Source organism: Geotrypetes seraphini, chromosome 1 (genome assembly GCF_902459505.1).
Source record: "Geotrypetes seraphini chromosome 1, aGeoSer1.1, whole genome shotgun sequence".
Classification (NCBI taxonomy): domain Eukaryota; kingdom Metazoa; phylum Chordata; class Amphibia; order Gymnophiona; family Dermophiidae; genus Geotrypetes; species Geotrypetes seraphini.
In genome coordinates, this window is record NC_047084.1 from 47,625,964 (window position 1) to 47,646,687 (window position 20,724).

Sequence of the window (20,724 nt, forward strand, 5' to 3'; positions counted from 1 at the left end):
ACTGTTGGATCCGTGACCACTAGGAGATATAAGGTAGTGGTGGTTGGTGATTCCCTTCTGAGGGGTACAGAGGCATCCATCTGCAGACCAGACATGATGTCCCGGGAGGTATGCTGTCTGCCTGGTGCCAAAATCCAAGATGTTATGGAGAGCTTGCTGAGACTCATCAAACCTAATGACTATTATCCAATGCTGCCTCTTCCAACACTACCTTCTTACAATCCCTCAACCTCCAAAACTATCCCCTACAACTGTTCTTCTCTCTATCACCTCACAACTGTCCCACCACCCATCACTGCCCCAACAATTCCTAAATTGATCCCAGCCCCCAAAAATAGCCCTCTATAGGCACAGCGCATGTACACCCACACCAGGATTGTAAATAATTCATTTAGATGTATAGTTCATTCTCATTAATTCTACAGTTTAAACTACTGATTGAATCATACAGTGTTCTGATTGGTTGCTTTGTGCACTCCAACTATTATCCGTATATTGTTGGCAGGACCAGCTAATATAGGGGTGTCAAACTCAAATCACATAATGGGCCGAAATCTAAAACACAGGCTAAGTCGCGGGCCAAATTTTTTATCAAGATACTTACCCAATCCTTTACTAACGCACAGCATGGATCACAGCGGCGGTAACTGCTCCGATGCTCACAGGACTTCTATGAGCGTTGGATCAATCACCTCCGCTAGCGGCGCCAAAACCCACACTACGTGCCAGCAAAGGAGGGTGGTTAGTCTTAGTAGAAATATAGGGATACAACCTCTCCAACACCACACCAGCTATGTGTTATTTACAAAATAAATAAAAAAGACTTTTCCTCTCTTTTAGGTCCTAATTCATGCTTGCTGTCTAACACCAGCTCTGAAAGGATCCACATTTCAAATCTGACATATTGTAATCACAAAATAGAAGATAAAATTATTTTTTCTACCTTTTGTTGTCTGATCATTTTGCTTTTGGTCCCAGTTTCTCTTTCTGATTTTTTTTTCTATCTTCTAATTATCTTTCCAGTGTCTGCTGTCCATTTTTTTTTCTCCTCTTCTCTTTTTCTCTTCTTCTCTCTTGCTCCAGTCCCTGTCTCCAACATATTGATTTTTCCCTTTCAACTTTTCTCCTTTTTTCTTTTCTGCCTCTGTCCACTCAAATCTCGCCCTCTTTCTCATCCATCTTCTCTTATTCTGTAGCTCTCCCATTTCCCATCTCACTCCTTTCCCAGCCTCCTATTTCCTTCTATCGCTCCTCTTGATCCAACATTTTGCTCCCTCTCTTTTCTACTGTTCTTCCCTCCTCCCTTGATGCTGAACAATGAGAAGAAAGGGAAAGAAAAGAGATTTTGCATTTCTCTCTCCCTTCCATCCCCAGGCATAACATTTCTCCCTCCCATCTCCAGATCCAACTTATCTTCCTTTCTCTTCCCAACTGCCCCCGTCCCATCTCTCCCACTGTCTGCCTTCCTCCCTCCCTCCCCCCAGGTCCACTATTTCTCCCTTTCTTTTCCCAATGGTTCTCCCTTCAGGTATTTTTTTCCTTCTCTTCACAGCCCAGCATGTCTTTCCCTCCAGTGCCAGTCCGATGTCGCTGCCAAGCTGAAAAATCTGCCGGCCTCAGCAATTCAGCAATGTTGTACGTGGCTCTCCCTCCTGCTTTTCGCCTGCCGCGGTCTGTCTCCAATGACGTGCAACCTCCTACTTCCGCCCGGGTGGACCACAGCAGACGGAAAGCAGGAAGGGGAGTCACAGACAACACCGCTGAATTGCTGCCGAGGCCGGCAGACTTTCCAGCATGACGGCGACATCAGACCGGTGTGGGAGGGAAGACACGCTGGGCTGTGAGAAGGGGAAGTTCAGGAGCATTGCTGCGGGCCACATAAAAAGGCCAGGCGAGAGCCGTATTTGTCCCATGGGCCTTTGTTTGACACATGTGAATTAGAGCAATTCCAAAAAGCTTTTTACCTTGATAAATGGGCTATTTGGAAATTCCTGCTGTCCTTGCTATTTTTATAAACAGCAAGGCCCCCCCCCCCCCCCCGCCTACAGCAACAACGACGTGGCCGGATCTGTTATTGGAAGGTCCCGTGATGACTGCTTATGCCGGTCCATCCCCCTCCGACATCACTTACTTGCTCTGGAAGAAGTGACATTGGAGGGGGATGGACCGACAGAAGCAATCATCGTGGGACTTTCCTGTAACAGATTTGGCCGCGTTGCTGTTGCCGTTGCTGGGGGGGGGGGGGGCCCGTTGCTGTTGCTGCGGGGGGTGGGGCCCATTGCCGTTGCTGTGGGGGAGGGCCCGTTGCTGTTGCTATAGGGGGGGGCCGTTGCCATGGGGGTAACCCGTTGCTGTCAGCGGGCAGAGCTGGCAGCTGAAATGTTTAGAGGGGGAGGGAGAAAGGAGCAATGAAGGGTGGTGGAGGGAGAGAAAGGGGGCAGGATGGTATGGAAGGGTGGTGGAAGGAGAAAAAGGGGCTGATGGAATTGGTTTGCAGGGGAAGGAGAGAGATATAAGGGGAAGGATACTGGATGGAATTGGGTTGAAGGGAAAGAAAGGGGGCAGATGCTGATGGAAGGGAGAGGAGAGAGTGAAATGCCCGACCATGGGGGTGTGGGAGAGGGAAGGGGGGAGAAGAGATGGAAGGGAGAGGCAGACAATTTCTGGAAGAGGCACAGAAGGACAGAAGATGAAAGGAAGAGAGTGAAAGAAGATGAGGAGAGCAGAAACCAGAGAAGACAAAGGTAGAAAAAAAATTTCTATTTATTTATTTTTTTGCTTTAGGGACATGCATCGCTGTTTCTGTGGTGTTGCATTGTATGTAGAGTCCAGCTTCTTGGTGGTTTTATTTAACCTTTGTCTACATATTTCTATTTTATCCCCCCTTTTACAAAACTAGAGCATTTTTTTAGCGCTGGCCGTGGCTAAAAAACATACTACAGTTTTGTAAAAGGGGGAGAGATTAGTTTGTGATTACATATTCCATACTAGGTGAAGGTGTTTTCTGTGTTCTGTTTGTATGAAGGACATGGTTTTATTGTTAGCGTTGACTAGCCTTGTTTGGCAAAATGCATCAGGCATGGTTCTTGGGAACACCTTGAATTAACCTGATTTGAATCTCCTTATTTTTCTGCCAATCTTCTTTTGTTTCATGTTGGATTCTTTGGTGGACTGTTTACCTTGTTGTTTCATTGCAAGTTAACATGCATGGAGTGGAACGTACTAGAGAAGATACAAATTTGGTTGTTTATACATAGTAACATAGTAGATGATGGCAGATAAAGATCCGAATGGTCCATCCAGTCTGCCCAACCTGATTCAATTTACATTTTTTCTTAGCTATTTCTTGACAAGAATCCAAAGCTCTACCCGGTACTGTGCTTGGGTTCCAACTGCCGAAATCTCCGTCAAAACCTACTGCAGCCCATCTACACCCTCCCAGTCATTGAAGCCCTCTCCAGCTCATCCTCCCCCAAACAGCCATATACAGACCATGCAAGTCTGCCCAGTACTGGCCTTAGTTCAATATTTAATATTATTTTCTGATTCTAGATCCTCTGTGTTCATCCCACGCTTCTTTGAACATATGGGTTACAGTTGGTTGATATAGAGTGAGGCAGTTGAGAGGCATAAACTTGGTTATTAATATAAACTTATTTCAGATAGTATTACTACTTTACAAATATTTGAACACTTTTATATATGCATGGAAAGGGTTCAGAGTTAAAGTCCTGGGTAAGTAGGTGGGAAGGGAAGGAAAGGGGATTTGTTCAGAGATGTTTGGGGGTTGCATAGAAGAAAAACTGTGCACTGGTATGCTAATCTTTGTTTGTTTTGAATTAAAAAAAAAAAATACAAGTGGAAATAGAGAAGTAAATAAGAAAATAGATAAATGGGGGCGGGGCAGGGCCAGGGGGGGTGGGGCCCGTGTACTTGGGTGCTTAGGGGCCCTCGAAGAATTAATCTTTCCCTGGTGACCACTCCTTTCCACACATGCAAAACACAGGATGGAAAGGATTTCATCAGTCACATTGGATGTTTCCCCCACTTGCTATAATTTCAGGTTGTTTTTCTTAAAAAAAAAAAAAAAATCGCACAATTTTTTTTCCCCAAAAAATTATGCTGTTTTGTAGCAGTGTGTTTTTTGTCAAGGCTGTTGTTGAAAGGTCACTCAAGTAGGAATTTTCATTTGAGTGGTTGATAACATCCTGCTTGTCCACAGAAAAAAGAAAAGTATTCATCTGTAACAAGTGTTTTCGCAGGACATCCTCAGTTCATACTCTTTTATAAGTTGACCTTCTAAATTTTTCAATAAAACTGAGAAGACTCTGTGAGGTGGGATATTCATATGAAGCCAGCTTTTCTGTAATTATCTGGAAGACCAGTTGTCTCGCTCATATGTATGATTGATTATTCTGTGGTCCTTGAAAAACATGCTTTAGTGCAGGGGTGTCAAACTCAATCACATAAGCGCCGAAATCTGAAAAAAAGGCTAAGTCACGGGCCAAATTTTTAATTAAGATACTTAGGGGTCCTTTTATTAAGGTACGCTAACCAATTTAGCGCACGCTAAATGCACACCTTAATAAAAGGACCCCTAAGTGACTAAGGCTTAGTCTTAGCAAAAATATAAGGTTACAACGTCTCCAACCCCACACTGGCTCTGTGGTGTAAACAAAATAAATATTGTAATCACAAAACAGAAAATAAAATTATTTTTTCTACCTTTTGTTGGTCCCAGGCTCTGGTTGTCTTCTGATAACTTGCTTGCCAGGGTCTCCTGCCCATTTGTCATTTTATTCTTTCTCTGTGCTAACCATCCATCTTCCATCTCTCTCCTCCCCTTCCGTTTCCCTTCCCTCCCCCGGAGGTCTGGCAACTTTCCTTTTTCTCGTGTCCATATTTGCATCTGTAGTAATGGACCCCACCATCACGAGATCCACCATCAGTCCGTTTCTCAACTATCCTTTCATACAGCATCTCTCCCTCCTTCCCCACCATCCCAGGGTCCACCATCTCTCCGTTTCTCTTCCCAACTACCTTCCTATCCAGTATCTCTATCCCCCCTCCACACCATCCCTTGTGTCCAACTTCTCTCTCTTTATATTCCTTCCCTCCCTCCCTCCATCCCATTGTCCACCATCTCTCTCCCTCTCCTCTGTTTTATTTCTTCCCCACTCTCCCTCCAAGCAAACATATTCCCTTTCTTTTTAGCCTCTCTTTCTATCCCTCCCTTCCTTTGTTCAGCATTTCCTCTCTTGCCCTCTCCAAAGAGCATTTTCCCCTTTCCTCCCTGCTTTCCCCTCCCACATGTCCAGTATCCACTCTGTGTCCTTACTCCCTCTCTCCATGCTTATGATCTCCCTTTGTCATTCTTCACCCACCCCTGATCTAGCATTTTCTTGGTCACTCTGTTCCCTGCAGTATCCCCATTTGTGTCCCTAAATGTCTGTATCCTTATTCTCCCTTCACTCCTCCTCAGTCCGGCACATGTACATCTGGACCCCTCCTTCTCTTCCTCTGGGTACTTCTACACCAGGGCTCGCCCCCCCCCTGCATATTTTCCCCCCTTCTTCCTGGTCTCACCTTCATATTTGGCCTGCCATTCCTACCCTCCTTCCATCCCAGCTTCCTGGTCTCTGGCAAGCCGGCAGCAGCTGCTGCTGCTGCTCTTCACACGTATCTGCCATCGCCTGGTCTCCTCTTCAGAGCAGCCTGCTGAGGATCACTGGCCTGCTTTAGCGAACCTCGCAGGCCTCTGTCGACTTCGGTAGCACGTTTTCTCTGACGCAATCCCGTACATCAAAGAAGGGGCGGGATCGCGTCAGTGGGAACGTGCTACCGATCCCGCCCCTTCTTTGATGTACGGGATTGCGTCAGAGAGAACGTGCTACCGAGGTCGACAACGGCCTGTGAGTTTCGCTACAGCCGGCCAGCAATCATCAGCAGGTTACTTTGAAGAGGAGATCAGACAAAGGCAGATGCGAGAGAAGAGCAGCGGCGGCAGCAGTTTGTGCTGGTGAGCCAGATTGAGTATAAAGTTGAAAATGTCTGGTGGGCCAATTTTTAACTCACTGCGGGCCAGAGTTTGACATGTCTGTTAAACTTTAGTGGAAACCTATTTGATAGTCATTGAGTCGTATGTCAAATAACAGATGGAAGTGTAAGCAGTTTACTGTATGTCTTCATTTTTATCACTAAGCGTAATGTAAATGTGCCTTTCTTGCTTGAAGAAGAGAAGATGCATACAATGTTATAACACTTATTGCTTAGGTACCATTTCTGCCATCGAGCAAGGTGCAGACTGAGAATATAATGAAACTTTTGAGAGGCCGAAAAGGATGCCTAGTGGACCTGGGATCAGGGGATGGAAGACTGGTAAGACTTAGAATGTGTTTTCTGCTTAATTAGCATGCAAATAGATGGTAGACATTTCATCCCAAAGATTGTGTACTTCTATTTTTTATATCCTTTTCATCACAAAAGCAAGACAATATACATACGTCACAGAAAATTGCTATATATGCGATTCAAGCAGATTAAAAAGGACCTGAACAATAGTGCTTCTTGGCTTAACAAATGTATCATTAATTGTTGCAAGAAACATTTGCATTTTAGCCCTCTTTTACTAAGGTGCGCTAACTGATAAGCGCACACTAAACGCTAGTGTATGCATGTTAATCTATGGACGGGTTAGCGTTTAGTGTGCGCTAATCTGATTAGCGCATGCTAATCGGTTAGCACACCTTAGTAAAACTGGGGGGGTTAAACTTTTTATTATTTTTTTTACAGTAGGCAAATGTGTCAAATAGAAGTATGAGGCATTTAACTCAATGGATAGCCAACCATTTCACTCAACAGCTTCTTTAAGGATACCCTCAAGCAGTCACATCACAATTACAATTATTTACGGCTAGATTCACAAAGCAAACCGATCATGTACCGATCGATTTGCAACCCCTTGGCGACCAGATTTCCCTCCTGCACTATTCACTAACCTCTCCTACAATCAGCTTCGTATCCGGCATGCAAATGAGGAGAAACACATGCAAAATGGACAGCGACGTGATTCATCAACCAAAAATTTAAAACCGACTGGGCTGGCTGATCAACCCAAGAAGCGATTGCTGGAGACCAGTCGAAAACGTCTTTCTGACTCTCCAGCTCCATAGAAGTCTTGCTCTGCCTCGATCTGTCTCCTGCCTGCTCTCCCCGAATGTCGCCCTGCTCTGCCCCAATCTGTGTCTCCTGCCTGCTCTCCCCGAATGTCACCGTGCTCTGCCCCGATGTACTCTGCCTGATTCTGCTCTTCCCCGCACTGCAAGCCTGTGGTTTTAACCCGTGGATTTAAAGCAGGTTAAAACCACGGACTTGCTGGTCTACAATAGTAAAAAAAGTTTTAAAAAGTTAAAACAAAAAAAAAATTGCAGCCCTGAACACACACACCTGCCTGCCTGCCCCGACTCTCCCACCCTTCCCCGTAGTGCAAGGGCTCCTTAAAAAAAAGGGGAAAAAAAAAAATCTATGCCAGACCCGAAGGTCCAGCGCATGCGCAGACCATCTAGAGATGGTCTTCGCATGCACTGGGATCGCTATTGAGCGATCTGGGCAAACAGATGAGGGCGTTCCTCTGGTCACCCCCATCTGCATATTAGGGTTTCCTGAATTCATTGGACCTACAGGATCTTACTAAAGCTTAGCACACGCTAATGAAATTAGCATGCGCTAAATGCTAAGATGCTTATTTTAGTGTTGTCAAGCTCTATACACGCAGTATTCACACACTACATACATCTTGCACTCCAAAGCTATTAAAGAGAGTGGCAGGATTTTTTAAAAATGCAACTTCCCAGAACTAATTAGAAGTTGTTATTATAAGTATTGTTATATTTGTATACTTTTAGGCTTGATGTTATTTGTGTTTGGGATTTTTTTTATTTGTGTGTTTATTTGTTTAAAATTTGTTTAACGTTTCAATAAATTATTTATGGGAAAAAATACTAACCTTTAAATGGACCAATCAGTGCACTTATCTCAGGTCACATGATAAAAATCACCAATAGTATACAGAAAGACACTATATTTAAAAAAAAAAAAATTTTTTAATAACTATTGATAATTTAAACCATAAGGCTCTTGAGTGTTCAGTTTATATATCCAACATTTTCATGTTACATTAAAATTTCATGATCACTTCCTTTTATTGCTGCTTTAACCCAGTCAATGGAAAAACATTTCATATTATCACACACACTATTGGTGCCTCCATCTTCATTCTATTCAGACTTGATCTATGTTCATTCATTCTGATATTCAATGATCTAATGATTTAACCTATATTTAATTTAGCACACAGAAACTGTATATGAGGTAAGAGTGATTTTGTGATATATAATTGATAAAATTAATCAGGGTGCATCTCTTGCCAACGCTTAGATTAATTAATTTATTTCACCTGTAATGTAATTTCCATAGCAAAGCAGCAGATGAATCCAGACTAGTGGGTATAGCTCACATCGACCAGCAGGTGGAGATAGAGAACTGATTAACAGTTGGCCTTAAAGCCTGGTGTTCCTCTTGTTACTTCAGTTTTGCTCTATCTCCCAGCAGGAATGGAGCTTACTCTACTAGCTCCTGGATTCTGGCTGGGGCCGGTTTAGGGGGTGTTCCTGTGGCTTCCTCTGTTGAGACTCTGTCTCTTCAGTAGGACAGGGGTGCCTGGCTGATCGGTGCCGGCTTTGGGAGCTACACCTGGGCCCTCCCAGGTCCCTTCTCCACCCTCCCCTCCGTTTGTTTGAGCGGGTTCTTGGGCCACTGCAGGAGGTTTGTGCTTAGGTTTCTTCATTCCAGTAAAAAAAAAAAAAAACAAAAACCAACGACTTCCTGCTTGTGCTGAGCCGTGCTGTGTTCGTGTGGCTTTCAGTGCGATTACCAGCTGTTACCCGACTGCAGTTAGAGCGGGGGACCGGTTGGTGAGTAACTTTGTTTGCTGTCTGCCTCCTCTTGCGTTCGTTGGTCGTTCGGGTCGTTCCGGCGGTAGCGGGGGGTGGGCGGAGTCGGCGCGGCGGCGGGTTGCCGCGTTTGTGGAAAAAAAAAAAAAAAAAAAAAGTTTTTTGTATCGCCGTTTTTAGCGATGGCAGCAGAGGCTACTCAGCGGTGCTCGCGCTGTGGGAAGCGCCGAGCACTGTCGGGCTTCTGCTCTGCAGGGTGTGGGGATACACCGGCAGAAGATGCCTTCCTGCAAGCGTGTGAGTTAGCCATCTCCCGTGTCAGCGGGGCACGGTCTACTTCCCCGGGCCTTGAGGGCGACTCGGGGGGACTGCAAGGCTCTGCCGCGGCTGAGGGGGCCATGGGGCGGCCAAGGGAGAGGCGGTCCGCATGACTCTTCAGGGGCTGCTCGATCTGGGGGCGGTGGTACCGGTACCCCCGGAAGAGGTAGGCTGCGGGATATATTCCCTGTACTTCATTGTTCCAAAGAAGGGGGGGTCGTTCAGACCGGTGCTGGACCTCAAAGTGGTCAACAGATTTCTCAATGTTCGCCATTTCCGGATGGAGACGGTACGCTCGGTCATTGCGGCAGTTCGACCGGGAGAGTTCCTCAAGTCCCTAGATCTCAAGGAGGCGTACCTACATATCCCGATCTGGCCTCCGCATCAGCGGTATCTAAGGTTTGCGATTCTTGGCCAGCACTATCAGTTTCGGGCAATGCCCTTTGGCCTGGCGACGGCTCCCCGCACCTTTTCCAAAGTCATGGTCGTGGTAGCAGCCTCTCTTCGCAAGGAAGGGATTCGGGTACACCCTTACTTAGACGACTGGCTGATCCGCGCCTCGTCCAGACAGGAGAGTTTGTCGGTTACTCAGAGGGTAATATCTCTCCTTCAGTCGTTAGGGTGGATCGTCAATTTTCCCAAGAGTTTTCTGTCCCCGTCGCAGTCTTTGGTACATCTGGGGGTCAGATTCGACACTGCTCTGGGGAGAGTATTTCTACCCCGAGACCGGGGAGAGAAATTGCAGGCTCAGATTCGCCTACTTCTCGGGTCGCCCAGACCTCGGGTTTGGGATTATGTGCAGGTTTTGGGCTCCATGGTAGCGACTCTGGAGGTGGTCCCCTGGGCTCGGGGCCACATGAGACCCTTACAACAGTCGCTTCTCTCTCGCTGGTCCCCAGCTTCTCTGGACTACAATGTGCGTCTCCGATGGAGTCCTCGGGCGGCTCGCAGCAGGCAATGGTGGCTACACGAGTTGCACCTGTGGCGGGGCATGCCGTTAGCCACACCGGAGTGGGTGGTGGTGACGACGGATGCCAGTCTGAGGGGCTGGGGGGCCCAGTGCCTGCAAGCATCGGTGCAGGGAGTGTGGTCCTTAGAGGAAGCACAGTGGCCCATCAATTTGTTGGAGTTAAAAGCGATCAGATTGGCGCTGAGGGCTTTTCAGTCCCTGATTCAGGACAGACCGACCAGAATCTTTTCGGACAGTGTCACGGCGGTCGCATATGTCAATCGTCAGGGGGGCACTCGGAGTCCGCAGTTGGCCGAAGAGGCAAGGATCTTGTTTCAGTGGGCAGAAGGGCATGTTCCGCTTCTGTCGGCGGCATACATTGCAGGTCACGAAAACGTGCAAGCGGACTTCCTCAGCAGAAATCTTCTAGATCCGGGCGAGTGGGAGTTGTCGGCTCGAGCGTTCGACCTGCTAGTCCGTCGGTGGGGGTTGCCAGAGTTGGATCTCATGGCTTCGTCCCGCAATGCGAAGTTGCCTCGCTTCTTCAGCAGGCGCACGGAGAAGGGCTCGGAGGGGGTGGACGCGTTGGCCCTCCCATGGCCTCCAAATTCCCTTCTGTATGTGTTCCCGCCTTGGCCCATGATAGGGCGGGTGTTACAACGCATCGCTCTCTTTCACGGCAGGGTGATCCTGGTGGCTCCGGATTGGCCGCGTCGACCGTGGTACGCAGATCTCGGTCAGCTTTCAGTAGGCGATCGGGTGACGTTCCAGGTAACTCCGGACTTACTAACTCAGGGCCCAATCTGGATGGAAGATCCGGCCCGCTTTGGTCTTACGGCCTGGCTCTTGAGCGGTCAAGGCTAAAGAAGAAGGGCTATTCGGAGCAGGTGATTGCCACGCTTCTTAAAGCTAAGAAGATTTCGACTTCGACCTCCTATGCGAGAGTCTGGAAGATTTTTGATGCTTGGTGCGGTCGACAGGGAATCGCGCCCTTCCATACATCTCTGGCGGCTATTCTTGCCTTTCTGCAGGAAGGCGTAGAGAAAGGATTAGCCTATAACTCTTTAAGGGTTCAGGTGGCGGCCCTTGCCTGTTACAGGGGCCGGGTGGCTGGCGCGTCGCTGGCGTCGCAGCCGGACGTGGTCCGTTTCCTCAAAGGGGTTCACCATATCCGCCCGCCGGTAAGGCGAATTTGTCCTTCCTGGAATCTTAAACTCGTACTGGGGAGGTTGCAAGGGGCACCTTTTGAACCCCTGTCAGCGGCCACTTTGAAGGATGTCACGCTGAAAACAGTGTTCTTGGTGGCAATGGCTTCGGCGAGGCGAGTATCGGAGCTTCAGGCGCTTTCTTGCAGAGAACCCTTTTTACGTTTTTCTGAGACGGGGGTGTCAGTGCGGCCGGTGCCGTCCTTCCTGCCTAAGGTGATTTCTTCATTTCATGTGAACCAGAGTGTATTCCTCCCGTCCTTCCGGAAGGAGGATTGGGGTAAACGATTTTTGTCTTTGCGTCGACTGGATGTGCGGCGTATGCTTCTCCATTATTTGGGAGTGACGAATGATTTTCGTAGGTCGGACCATCTCTTTGTATTGTTCGCGGGTAAGAACAAGGGGATGGCGGCGTCTAAAGCGTCCATTGCGCGTTGGGTCAAGGAGACGATTGCTTCGGCTTATGTGTTGACAGGTAAGAAAGTACCGGAGCACCTTCATGCTCATTCCACTCGGGCATTGGCTACGTCTTGGGCGGAGTCCGGGGGGATGTCTTTGGAGGAAATTTGCCGAGCGGCCACTTGGTCGTCGGGTAATACCTTTTCGAAGCATTATCGCTTAGACGTAGCAGCCAGTGCGGAGGCAAGTTTTGGCACTGCGGTACTGGCGGAGGCGGCATTGGCGTCCCACCCGGTTTGAGTTTGCTTTGCTACATCCCACTAGTCTGGATTCATCTGCTGCTTTGCTATGGAAGGTAAAATTATGGTCTTACCTGTTAATTTTCTTTCCTTTAGAAGCAGCAGATGAATCCAGAGCCCCTCCCCAAGTGCACTGTATGTGTGTAGGGTGTTTGTTTAGGGTTTCAGTTGGGATATGGTTGGTAATTGTATTATTTAGGGGCCCATTTTCTACTGGAATGAAGTTTTGTGGATGCTCATGCTCCTTTCGGGCTGCTTGGGCAAAATGCATAACTGAAGTAACAAGAGGAACACCAGGCTTTAAGGCCAACTGTTAATCAGTTCTCTATCTCCACCTGCTGGTCGATGTGAGCTATACCCACTAGTCTGGATTCATCTGCTGCTTCTAAAGGAAAGAAAATTAACAGGTAAGACCATAATTTTACCTTCTTAGGCCTCACAACTAGTGCACTTCTAGTGATCATCTATTTCCCTAACACTTTTTCCAAATGGTAACATCACTAGGCAGACTCAAAATTTATTTTAAATTCTTATTCTGGGAAAATACAGTTCTTAAATTTACTTCTTTTGAAAAGTCGATGAACTTTGGACAATGTCTCAGTGTGTTCTTATAATACCAGCCATCACCCATTGAAAATTTCATAACGCAAGTTTGGAGCACATCTTCTTCCCTATCATTCTTTTCAAAAATTTACTAGTTCCAATTATTATACTCTGTTCTCTTTTATATGGTATTTTTTAAGTTCAAAATTTTTATTGGAAATTTGGAGATAACAAAGAACATAAACCACAAAAACAGTGAAAGTACAGTATATGGTATTTTTTAAACCTTCTATGGATACCCACACAGTCTTTAAACTGGTAAACAGACATTTAGGTTGGCCTTTAAAATCAGTGATATTTGTACAAATTGTTCAATTAGAAGACAAGTTTTAACAAACTGGAACATAGTATTTTGATCAGTATCTTTTTATATATATATACATACTTGTTTTGATTTCTAAAATTTAAAAAGTTTTTTTCAGTTCCGTTTGGACATTATTTTGTACATAGAACAGTAATAGTATGTATCTTCTTTCCTTTTTTTGACCTATCAAATTTTAATTTAGAACAGAAATATCATGATCCAAAAGGAAAAGTAACACCAGTGGCGTTACAGTTTCATAAAAGGAGTCATAAGGGTCCTTTCACTAAGCTGCAGTAAGCACTTAACACGTGCTTACTGCAGCAAAAAAGCATCTCGTAATTTTTCAATATGCATAGGCAATGAGCTACCCATGACTTTAAAAATGTTATTCTTTTAGTGTTGGCAGTGGGTCTGGAGGGTGGAGAGTGGGTGAGTTCTCCACTATTTGATTAGTGCAGCTACATTGCTGCGCACTAACAGATTAGCATGTGGTTAGTGTGCAAGCTAGAGGTCTGCACGGGGATTGCGGGAATCCTGCGGGTCCTGCAGGGACCCCGCAGGGATCTTCCCAGGTCTATGGGACTCCCACAGGGATCCCCCCCAGGCTCACGGGACTCCCACGGGGATGGAACCGGGATTTCCGAGGCTTGGAAAGAGAATTAATAAAAGACAGACAAAAGCAGAAACTGGGGCTCAGATGATGGAAAAACAAAATGTCCCACCAGCTACAGCAAAGGAGATGATTATTTTGGGGGGGGGGGGGGGATAATCTCAGTGGGAGACCCAGCATCCTGCCATGGTTATGCCACCAATTGTGTTTAGTACAAAATAAAGTACTTGCTGAGTTTGTTTTGGGGTTTCTAGTTCAGTTTTGGCACATTTTTCTAATGTAACCATTGTCCTGAAAAGTGCTTCTCTCAATTTTGCTTTAAATGATTTTGATGCTGTATTGTTTGATTCTTTACTCATTGCTGCATTAAAAATCATTTGTGGATCTTGGAAGGACCTCTCACAAGTTACCTATGTCAGATGGTGGAACCAGATTTGTTTGCTCTACAGATATGAGCCGTATATTGCCAAAAAATCCAACTCTCTTATTTCTTTTAATAAGAAATGGTCAACCCTACAGTCACATGACCTAATGTCTATTCTAATTCTTTCCGGTGATGTATGGATCTCTTATTTCTGTTCACTGTGTTTTGTTTATATTGTATTTTATTGCTGGTTTAAATAAACTACGACTTAAAAAAAAAAATCAAAACTGTCAGAAGTAATTGCTGCTCTTTATGGGGACAGATAACTTTTATGGGGAGATAGGCAGGGACAGATGAGATTCCTCGTGGAGATGGAGGGATTCCTCACGGGGACAGGCGGGATACTGGTGGGGATGGGCAGGATTTATGTCCCCCACACAACTCTCTAGTGTAAACCCTTACCAGCTACATAATGGTTGACGGTAGGGGCTCCTAAGAATAGCCATACTGGGTCAGTCCAATAGTCCATCTAGCCCAGTATCTTGTTTCCACAGTGGCCAATCCAGGTCACAAGCACCTGGCAGAAACCCAAACAGTAGCAACATTCCATGCTACTGATTCCAGGGCAAGCATTGGCTTCTCCCATGTCTGTCTCAATAACAGGCTATGGACTTTTCCTCCAGGAACTTTTCCAAACTTTTTTTAAACCCTTCTACGTTAACTGCTATTATCACATTCTCTGGCAATGAGTTCTAGAACTTAACTGTTTTTTGAGTGAAAAAAACTTCCTCCTATTGGTTTTAAAAGCATTTCCCTGTAACTTGAGTGTCTCCTAGTCTTTGTAATTATTGATGGAGTAAAAAACCGATTCATACACTAAGGGCCACATCTACAAGGGGGTGCTGAAAAGTTCTCAGTCTAACCACAAAGAGAATGCTATGGATATGGTTCAATTAATGCTCTGATATTATATCAATAAGTAAATAACCCAGTCTCTTCTTCAACATTGATCCATAATTTATATTCAATATCAAAGGACTAATGTCGCTACTATCTCATCAACTACTATGTAATTGGCTGTTTAGGGCTTCAGACATGCCATTATTGTTCGCTCGTTTTTCTCGGCGATACAAAATGATCTTAGTGGCTATGGCTGTGGCTTCTTCATTCGCCCATTACAAGAATATTTTTTAAAAAAAGTTTTTAATAGTTTTAATAATTTTTATCTGTTTTTCTTTATTTTAATTCCTTGTCTATTATAAAGTGCATAGTGCTCTCATAAATATTTTGCAATAAAAGTTGACTTATCTTAAACTTATGTTGTTTCCTTAATAGGATCGGGTAGGGGCTTGTCACATCGACATGTTTCGCCGTGAGGCTTTTTCAAGATTATTTCCCCTATAAGAATGAAAAAAGACATTGTGTTTCCCATCCCATATTTCTTACCAGCATATCTTTACTTAATTTTACTAAATTTTAAGGGAACCATATAGTAAATAGTTATAAACCACATGCTCACCCTTTTTCAGTTTTAACAGACCATCCCGATGTCATAAACTTTCTGATCTAACAAAGATGGCCGCGGCGTCTTTTTTTCTCGATATAAGTACCTCCCTTACTCTATGACATCACTCCTTCCAATAGCGAATCAGGAGCATGCATTACAGCAAAGTGCTCCATTCCACTTCCTGGTTTAAACCTCCCGGCACCACCGTGTTTACCTATAGATCCATTTCTGTTCTAACCAGTTTAACCTTTGTTTGTAGTTTCCACCCTCCCACCCTTCTTTAATGTGTGCTATAATACGCCATCTTATGTCTGTACTGTGATGTCCATGGGTTTCCCAATGTTCAACTAAGGGGGCTTCCATCACTTTTTTAATTATTCTGGACTTGTGCTCGTTCAATCTGATGTTCATCTGATGGCTTGTTCTGCCCACATATATTAAATCACAAGGGCATACAGTGGTGCCTCGCATAACGGACGCCTCGCACAGCGAACGCTGCGCACAACGAACTTTATGTCTTGATCCGTACAACGAACTTCGTTTCACACAACGAAGTCGCCCGAGCTGCATCCTTCCGCGCAGGCACTGCGCTTAACTGCCCTCTCTCCGCCTGGTTCCCTCTTGCCCCCCCGACTCCCCGACACGATCGGGGCAAAAAGGAGCCCAAGCCCTCTTGCCCCGCCGATTCCCCAACTCCCCACACAATATCGGGCCAGGAGGGAGCCCAAGTCCTCCTGGCCACGGCGACCCCCTAACCCCACCCTGCACTACATTACGGGCAGGAGGGATCCCAGGCCCTCCTGCCCTCGACGCAAACCCCCCCTCCCCCCAACGACCGCCCCCCCCAAGAACCTCCGACCGCCCCCCCAGCCGACCCGCGACCCCCACGACACCCCCAACCCCCTTCCCCGTACCTTTCTGTAGTTGGCCGGACAGACGGGAGCCAAACCCGCCTGTCCGGCAGGCAGCCAACGACGGAATGAGGCCGGATTGGCCCATCCGTCCCAAAGCTCCGCCTAATGGTGGGGCCTAAGGCGCCTGGGCCAATCAGAATAGGCCCGGGAGCCTTAGGTCCCTCCTGGGGGCGGGGCCTGAGGCACATGGGCCCAACCCGACCATGTGCCTCAGGCCCTGCCCCCAGGAGGGAACTAAGGCTCCCGGGCCTATTCTGATTGGCCCAGGCGCCTTAGGCCCCACCAGTAGGCGGAGCTTTGGGACGGATGGGCCAATCCGGCCTCATTCCGTCGATGGCTGCCTGCCGGACAGGCGGGTTTGGCTCCCGTCTGTCCGGCCAACTACAGAAAGGTACGTGGAAGGGGGTTGGGGGTGTCGTGGGGGTCGGCCAGGGGGGTCGCGGGTCGGCTGGGGGGGCGGTCGGAGGTTCTTGGGGGGGGGCGGTCGTTGGGGGGGGGGGGGGTTTGCGTCGAGGGCAGGAGGGCCTGGGATCCCTCCTGCCCGTAATGTAGTGCAGGGTGGGGTTAGGGGGTCGCCGTGGCCAGGAGGACTTGGGCTCCCTCCTGGCCCGATATTGTCGGGGAGTTGGGGAATCGGCGGGGCAAGAGGGCTTGGGCTCCCTTTTGCCCCGATCGTGTCGGGGAGTCGGGGGGGCAAGAGGGCTTGAGCTCCCTTTTGCCCCGATCGTGTCGGGGAGTCGGGGGGGCAAGAGGGCTTGAGCTCCCTCTTGCCCCGATCGTGTCGGGGAGTCGGGGGGGCAAGAGGGCTTGAGCTCCCTCTTGCCCCGATCGTGTCGGGGAGTCGGGGGGGGCAAGAGGGCTTGAGCTCCCTCTTGCCCCGATCGTGTCGGGGAGTCGGGGGGGGCAAGAGGGCTTGAGCTCCCTCTTGCCCCGATCGTGTCGGGGAGTCGGGGGGGCAAGAGGGCTTGAGCTCCCTCTTGCCCCGATCGTGTCGGGGAGTCGGGGGGGCAAGAGGGCTTGAGCTCCCTCTTGCCCCGATCGTGTCGGGGGTGCCAGGGACCACACGGAGTCACCCACCGTACCACCCGATTCGGGTAAGCGCAGGTATCGGTGGGTGGCTTATTTGCGGGGGGGTGCCTTATTTTACATTTTTTTCTAAAAAGGGGGGGCTGTCTTATTTGATGGCCCTGCCTTATCATCGGGGAAACACGGTAGAAAAAAAAAAATGAACAGTTAAGTCCCAGTTTTTGCCGCTGAGACTCTGCCCTCTCACTGTAAAATTAGACTCTACTTAGTCTGTCTTTAAATTTAAAAAATGTGTGTTGTTTTAAAAAACAATTATGTTTTTAGATGTATCTAAATAAAAATAATAACCAAAAATTTATCTTTTTTTATGTCATCTTAGCATATTTTATGCTACAGAACGAATTATTTTTTTTAACATGTATTGTTATGGGAAAACGCGTTTCACATAACGAACTTTTCGCATAACAAACTTGCTCCTGGAACGAATTAAGTTCGTTGTGTGAGGCACCACTGTACTATAATGTATACAACATTATGGGTTTTACATGTAGTATTCGTATCAGCTACAATATTGATTTCCCTAAACGGAGGCTGCCATTCCAGGCCTTCTATCGTGCACTTGCACCACTGACATTTTTGACACCTTAGGTGACCCGATATCGTTTTGTGCTCCACTCCCTTCCATAAAACGGTTCCCCTGTCCGTTTTTCCAAAACGTCTTGTATGGTATCCAGTGCTGCTTGTTGTGGTATCATGGTGTAAAGAGATGTTATGTCCAAAGAAGCAAGTATGGGTGTATCATCGAACTGTTCAACATCTTTTAGCATTGTGATGAAGTGGGAGGAATCCTTGATGAAAGATGGAACCTTGGTGACAAATGGTTGTAGAAAAAAATCCACAAATTGTGACAATGGCTCCAGGACTGAGCCTCTTGTGGACACAATAGGTCTACCCGGGGGAGACTGCATGTTTTTGTGTACCTTTGGAACCAAATGCAGTTTTGGTTCCAAAGGTACACACTCCAAAGGTACCACTCCAAAACTGCATTTGGTTCCAAAGGTACACAAAAACATGCAGTCTCCCCCGGGTAGACCTATTGTGTCCACAAGAGGCTCAGTCCTGGAGCCATTGTCACAATTTGTGGATTTTTTTCTACAACCATTTGTCACCAAGGTTCCATCTTTCATCAAGGATTCCTCCCACTTCATCACAATGCTAAAAGATGTTGAACAGTTCGATGATACACCCATACTTGCTTCTTTGGACATAACATCTCTTTACACCATGATACCACAACAAGCAGCACTGGATACCATACAAGACGTTTTGGAAAAACGGACAGGGGAACCGTTTTATGGAAGGGAGTGGAGCACAAAACGATATCGGGTCACCTAAGGTGTCAAAAATGTCAGTGGTGCAAGTGCACGATAGAAGGCCTGGAATGGCAGCCTCCGTTTAGGGAAATCAATATTGTAGCTGATACGAATACTACATGTAAAACCCATAATGTTGTATACATTATAGTATGCCCTTGTGATTTAATATATGTGGGCAGAACAAGCCATCAGATGAACATCAGATTGAACGAGCACAAGTCCAGAATAATTAAAAAAGTGATGGAAGCCCCCTTAGTTGAACATTGGGAAACCCATGGACATCACAGTACAGACATAAGATGGCGTATTATAGCACACATTAAAGAAGGGTGGGAGGGTGGAAACTACAAACAAAGGTTAAACTGGTTAGAACAGAAATGGATCTATAGGTAAACACGGTGGTGCCGGGAGGTTTAAACCAGGAAGTGGAATGGAGCACTTTGCTGTAATGCATGCTCCTGATTCGCTATTGGAAGGAGTGATGTCATAGAGTAAGGGAGGTACTTATATCGAGAAAAAAAGACGCCGCGGCCATCTTTGTTAGATCAGAAAGTTTATGACATCGGGATGGTCTGTTAAAACTGAAAAAGGGTGAGCATGTGGTTTATAACTATTTACTATATGGTTCCCTTAAAATTTAGTAAAATTAAGTAAAGATATGCTGGTAAGAAATATGGGATGGGAAACACAATGTCTTTTTTCATTCTTATAGGGGAAATAATCTTGAAAAAGCCTCACGGCGAAACATGTCGATGTGACAAGCCCCTACCCGATCCTATTAAGGAAACAACATAAGTTTAAGATAAGTCAACTTTTATTGCAAAATATTTATGAGAGCACTATGCACTTTATAATAGACAAGGAATTAAAATAAAGAAAAACAGATAAAAATTATTAAAACTATTAAAAACTTTTAAAAAAAAATATTCTTGTAATGGGCGAATGAAGAAGCCACAGCCATAGCCACTAAGATCATTTTGTATCGCCGAGAAAAACGAGCGAACAATAATGGCATGTCTGAAGCCCTAAACAGCCAATTACATAGTAGTTGATGAGATAGTAGCGACATTAGTCTTTTGATATCTGATATTATATCAAAACATAGAATTTAACACACACCCCTCCTCTTTTACAAAACTGTAGCGCGGTTTTTAGTGCTGGCTGTGGTGGTAACAGCTCTGACATTCATATGAGCATCAGAGCTGTTAACTGCTGCAGCCAGCACTAAAACCTGCACTACAGTTTTGTAAAAAAAAAAAAAAAGGTTGGGGGGAGTTTCTGTAAATTGGCACTTAATGAAATAATATAACATACTCCTTTCAGCTATAGTGGCAAAATAATGATCAGAATTTAAGAAGTTGGTTGGTTGGGCTGTTAATGGGGAAAATAGAAAAATCAGCCATTTTACCCTAGCAGAAAGAAATGGCCTGAGTGCAAAGGAATGACCTGTGTAAGGATATGCTAAGACCACTTACTACAGCTTGGTAAAAGGGCCCCACAGTAATTTAAGCAAAATAATTGAAGTACAAAAAATTTTCAACTATTTGTCCACAATAGAGAGAGCTAAGAAGTGAAATAGAGAGGGAAAGAAGTGAAAAATAAAATGCAGTCTGTGTTTTCTAATGTTGATGATGTTTAACAGGTCCTTGCTGCAGCCTCTGTGGGGTTTCAGAGTACGGGGTATGAACTGAATCCCATTCTCTTATCCTGTGCCAGAGCACAAGCATGGCTGAAGGGTCTGTCTTCGACACAAGCAAGCTTTGTGAAGGAAGACTTTTGGAAGGTATAATACATACAGATATGGTATCTTGATTGTCAATGATATAATTCGTAATAAAAAGATGTAGAACATTTTTTTAATAGGAGGTTTAATCCTCTTGTTTTGGTTATGATTATAAA

General features: G+C 46.0%; 1 protein-coding gene across 3 annotated transcripts in view; it reads left to right on the plus strand.

Moving 5' to 3' along the window:
* The window catches only part of LOC117354053 (ATP synthase subunit C lysine N-methyltransferase-like), a 73,155-nt gene that overhangs the window by 44,999 nt on the left and 7,432 nt on the right, over positions 1-20,724 (plus strand). For all 3 annotated transcript variants that reach the window (XM_033930843.1, XM_033930852.1, XM_033930833.1), the window contains 2 exons: positions 6,274-6,378; positions 20,468-20,608. In XM_033930843.1, coding sequence (XP_033786734.1) covers positions 6,274-6,378; positions 20,468-20,608 — 246 coding nt within the window. The remainder of the gene's footprint in view (positions 1-6,273; positions 6,379-20,467; positions 20,609-20,724) is intronic.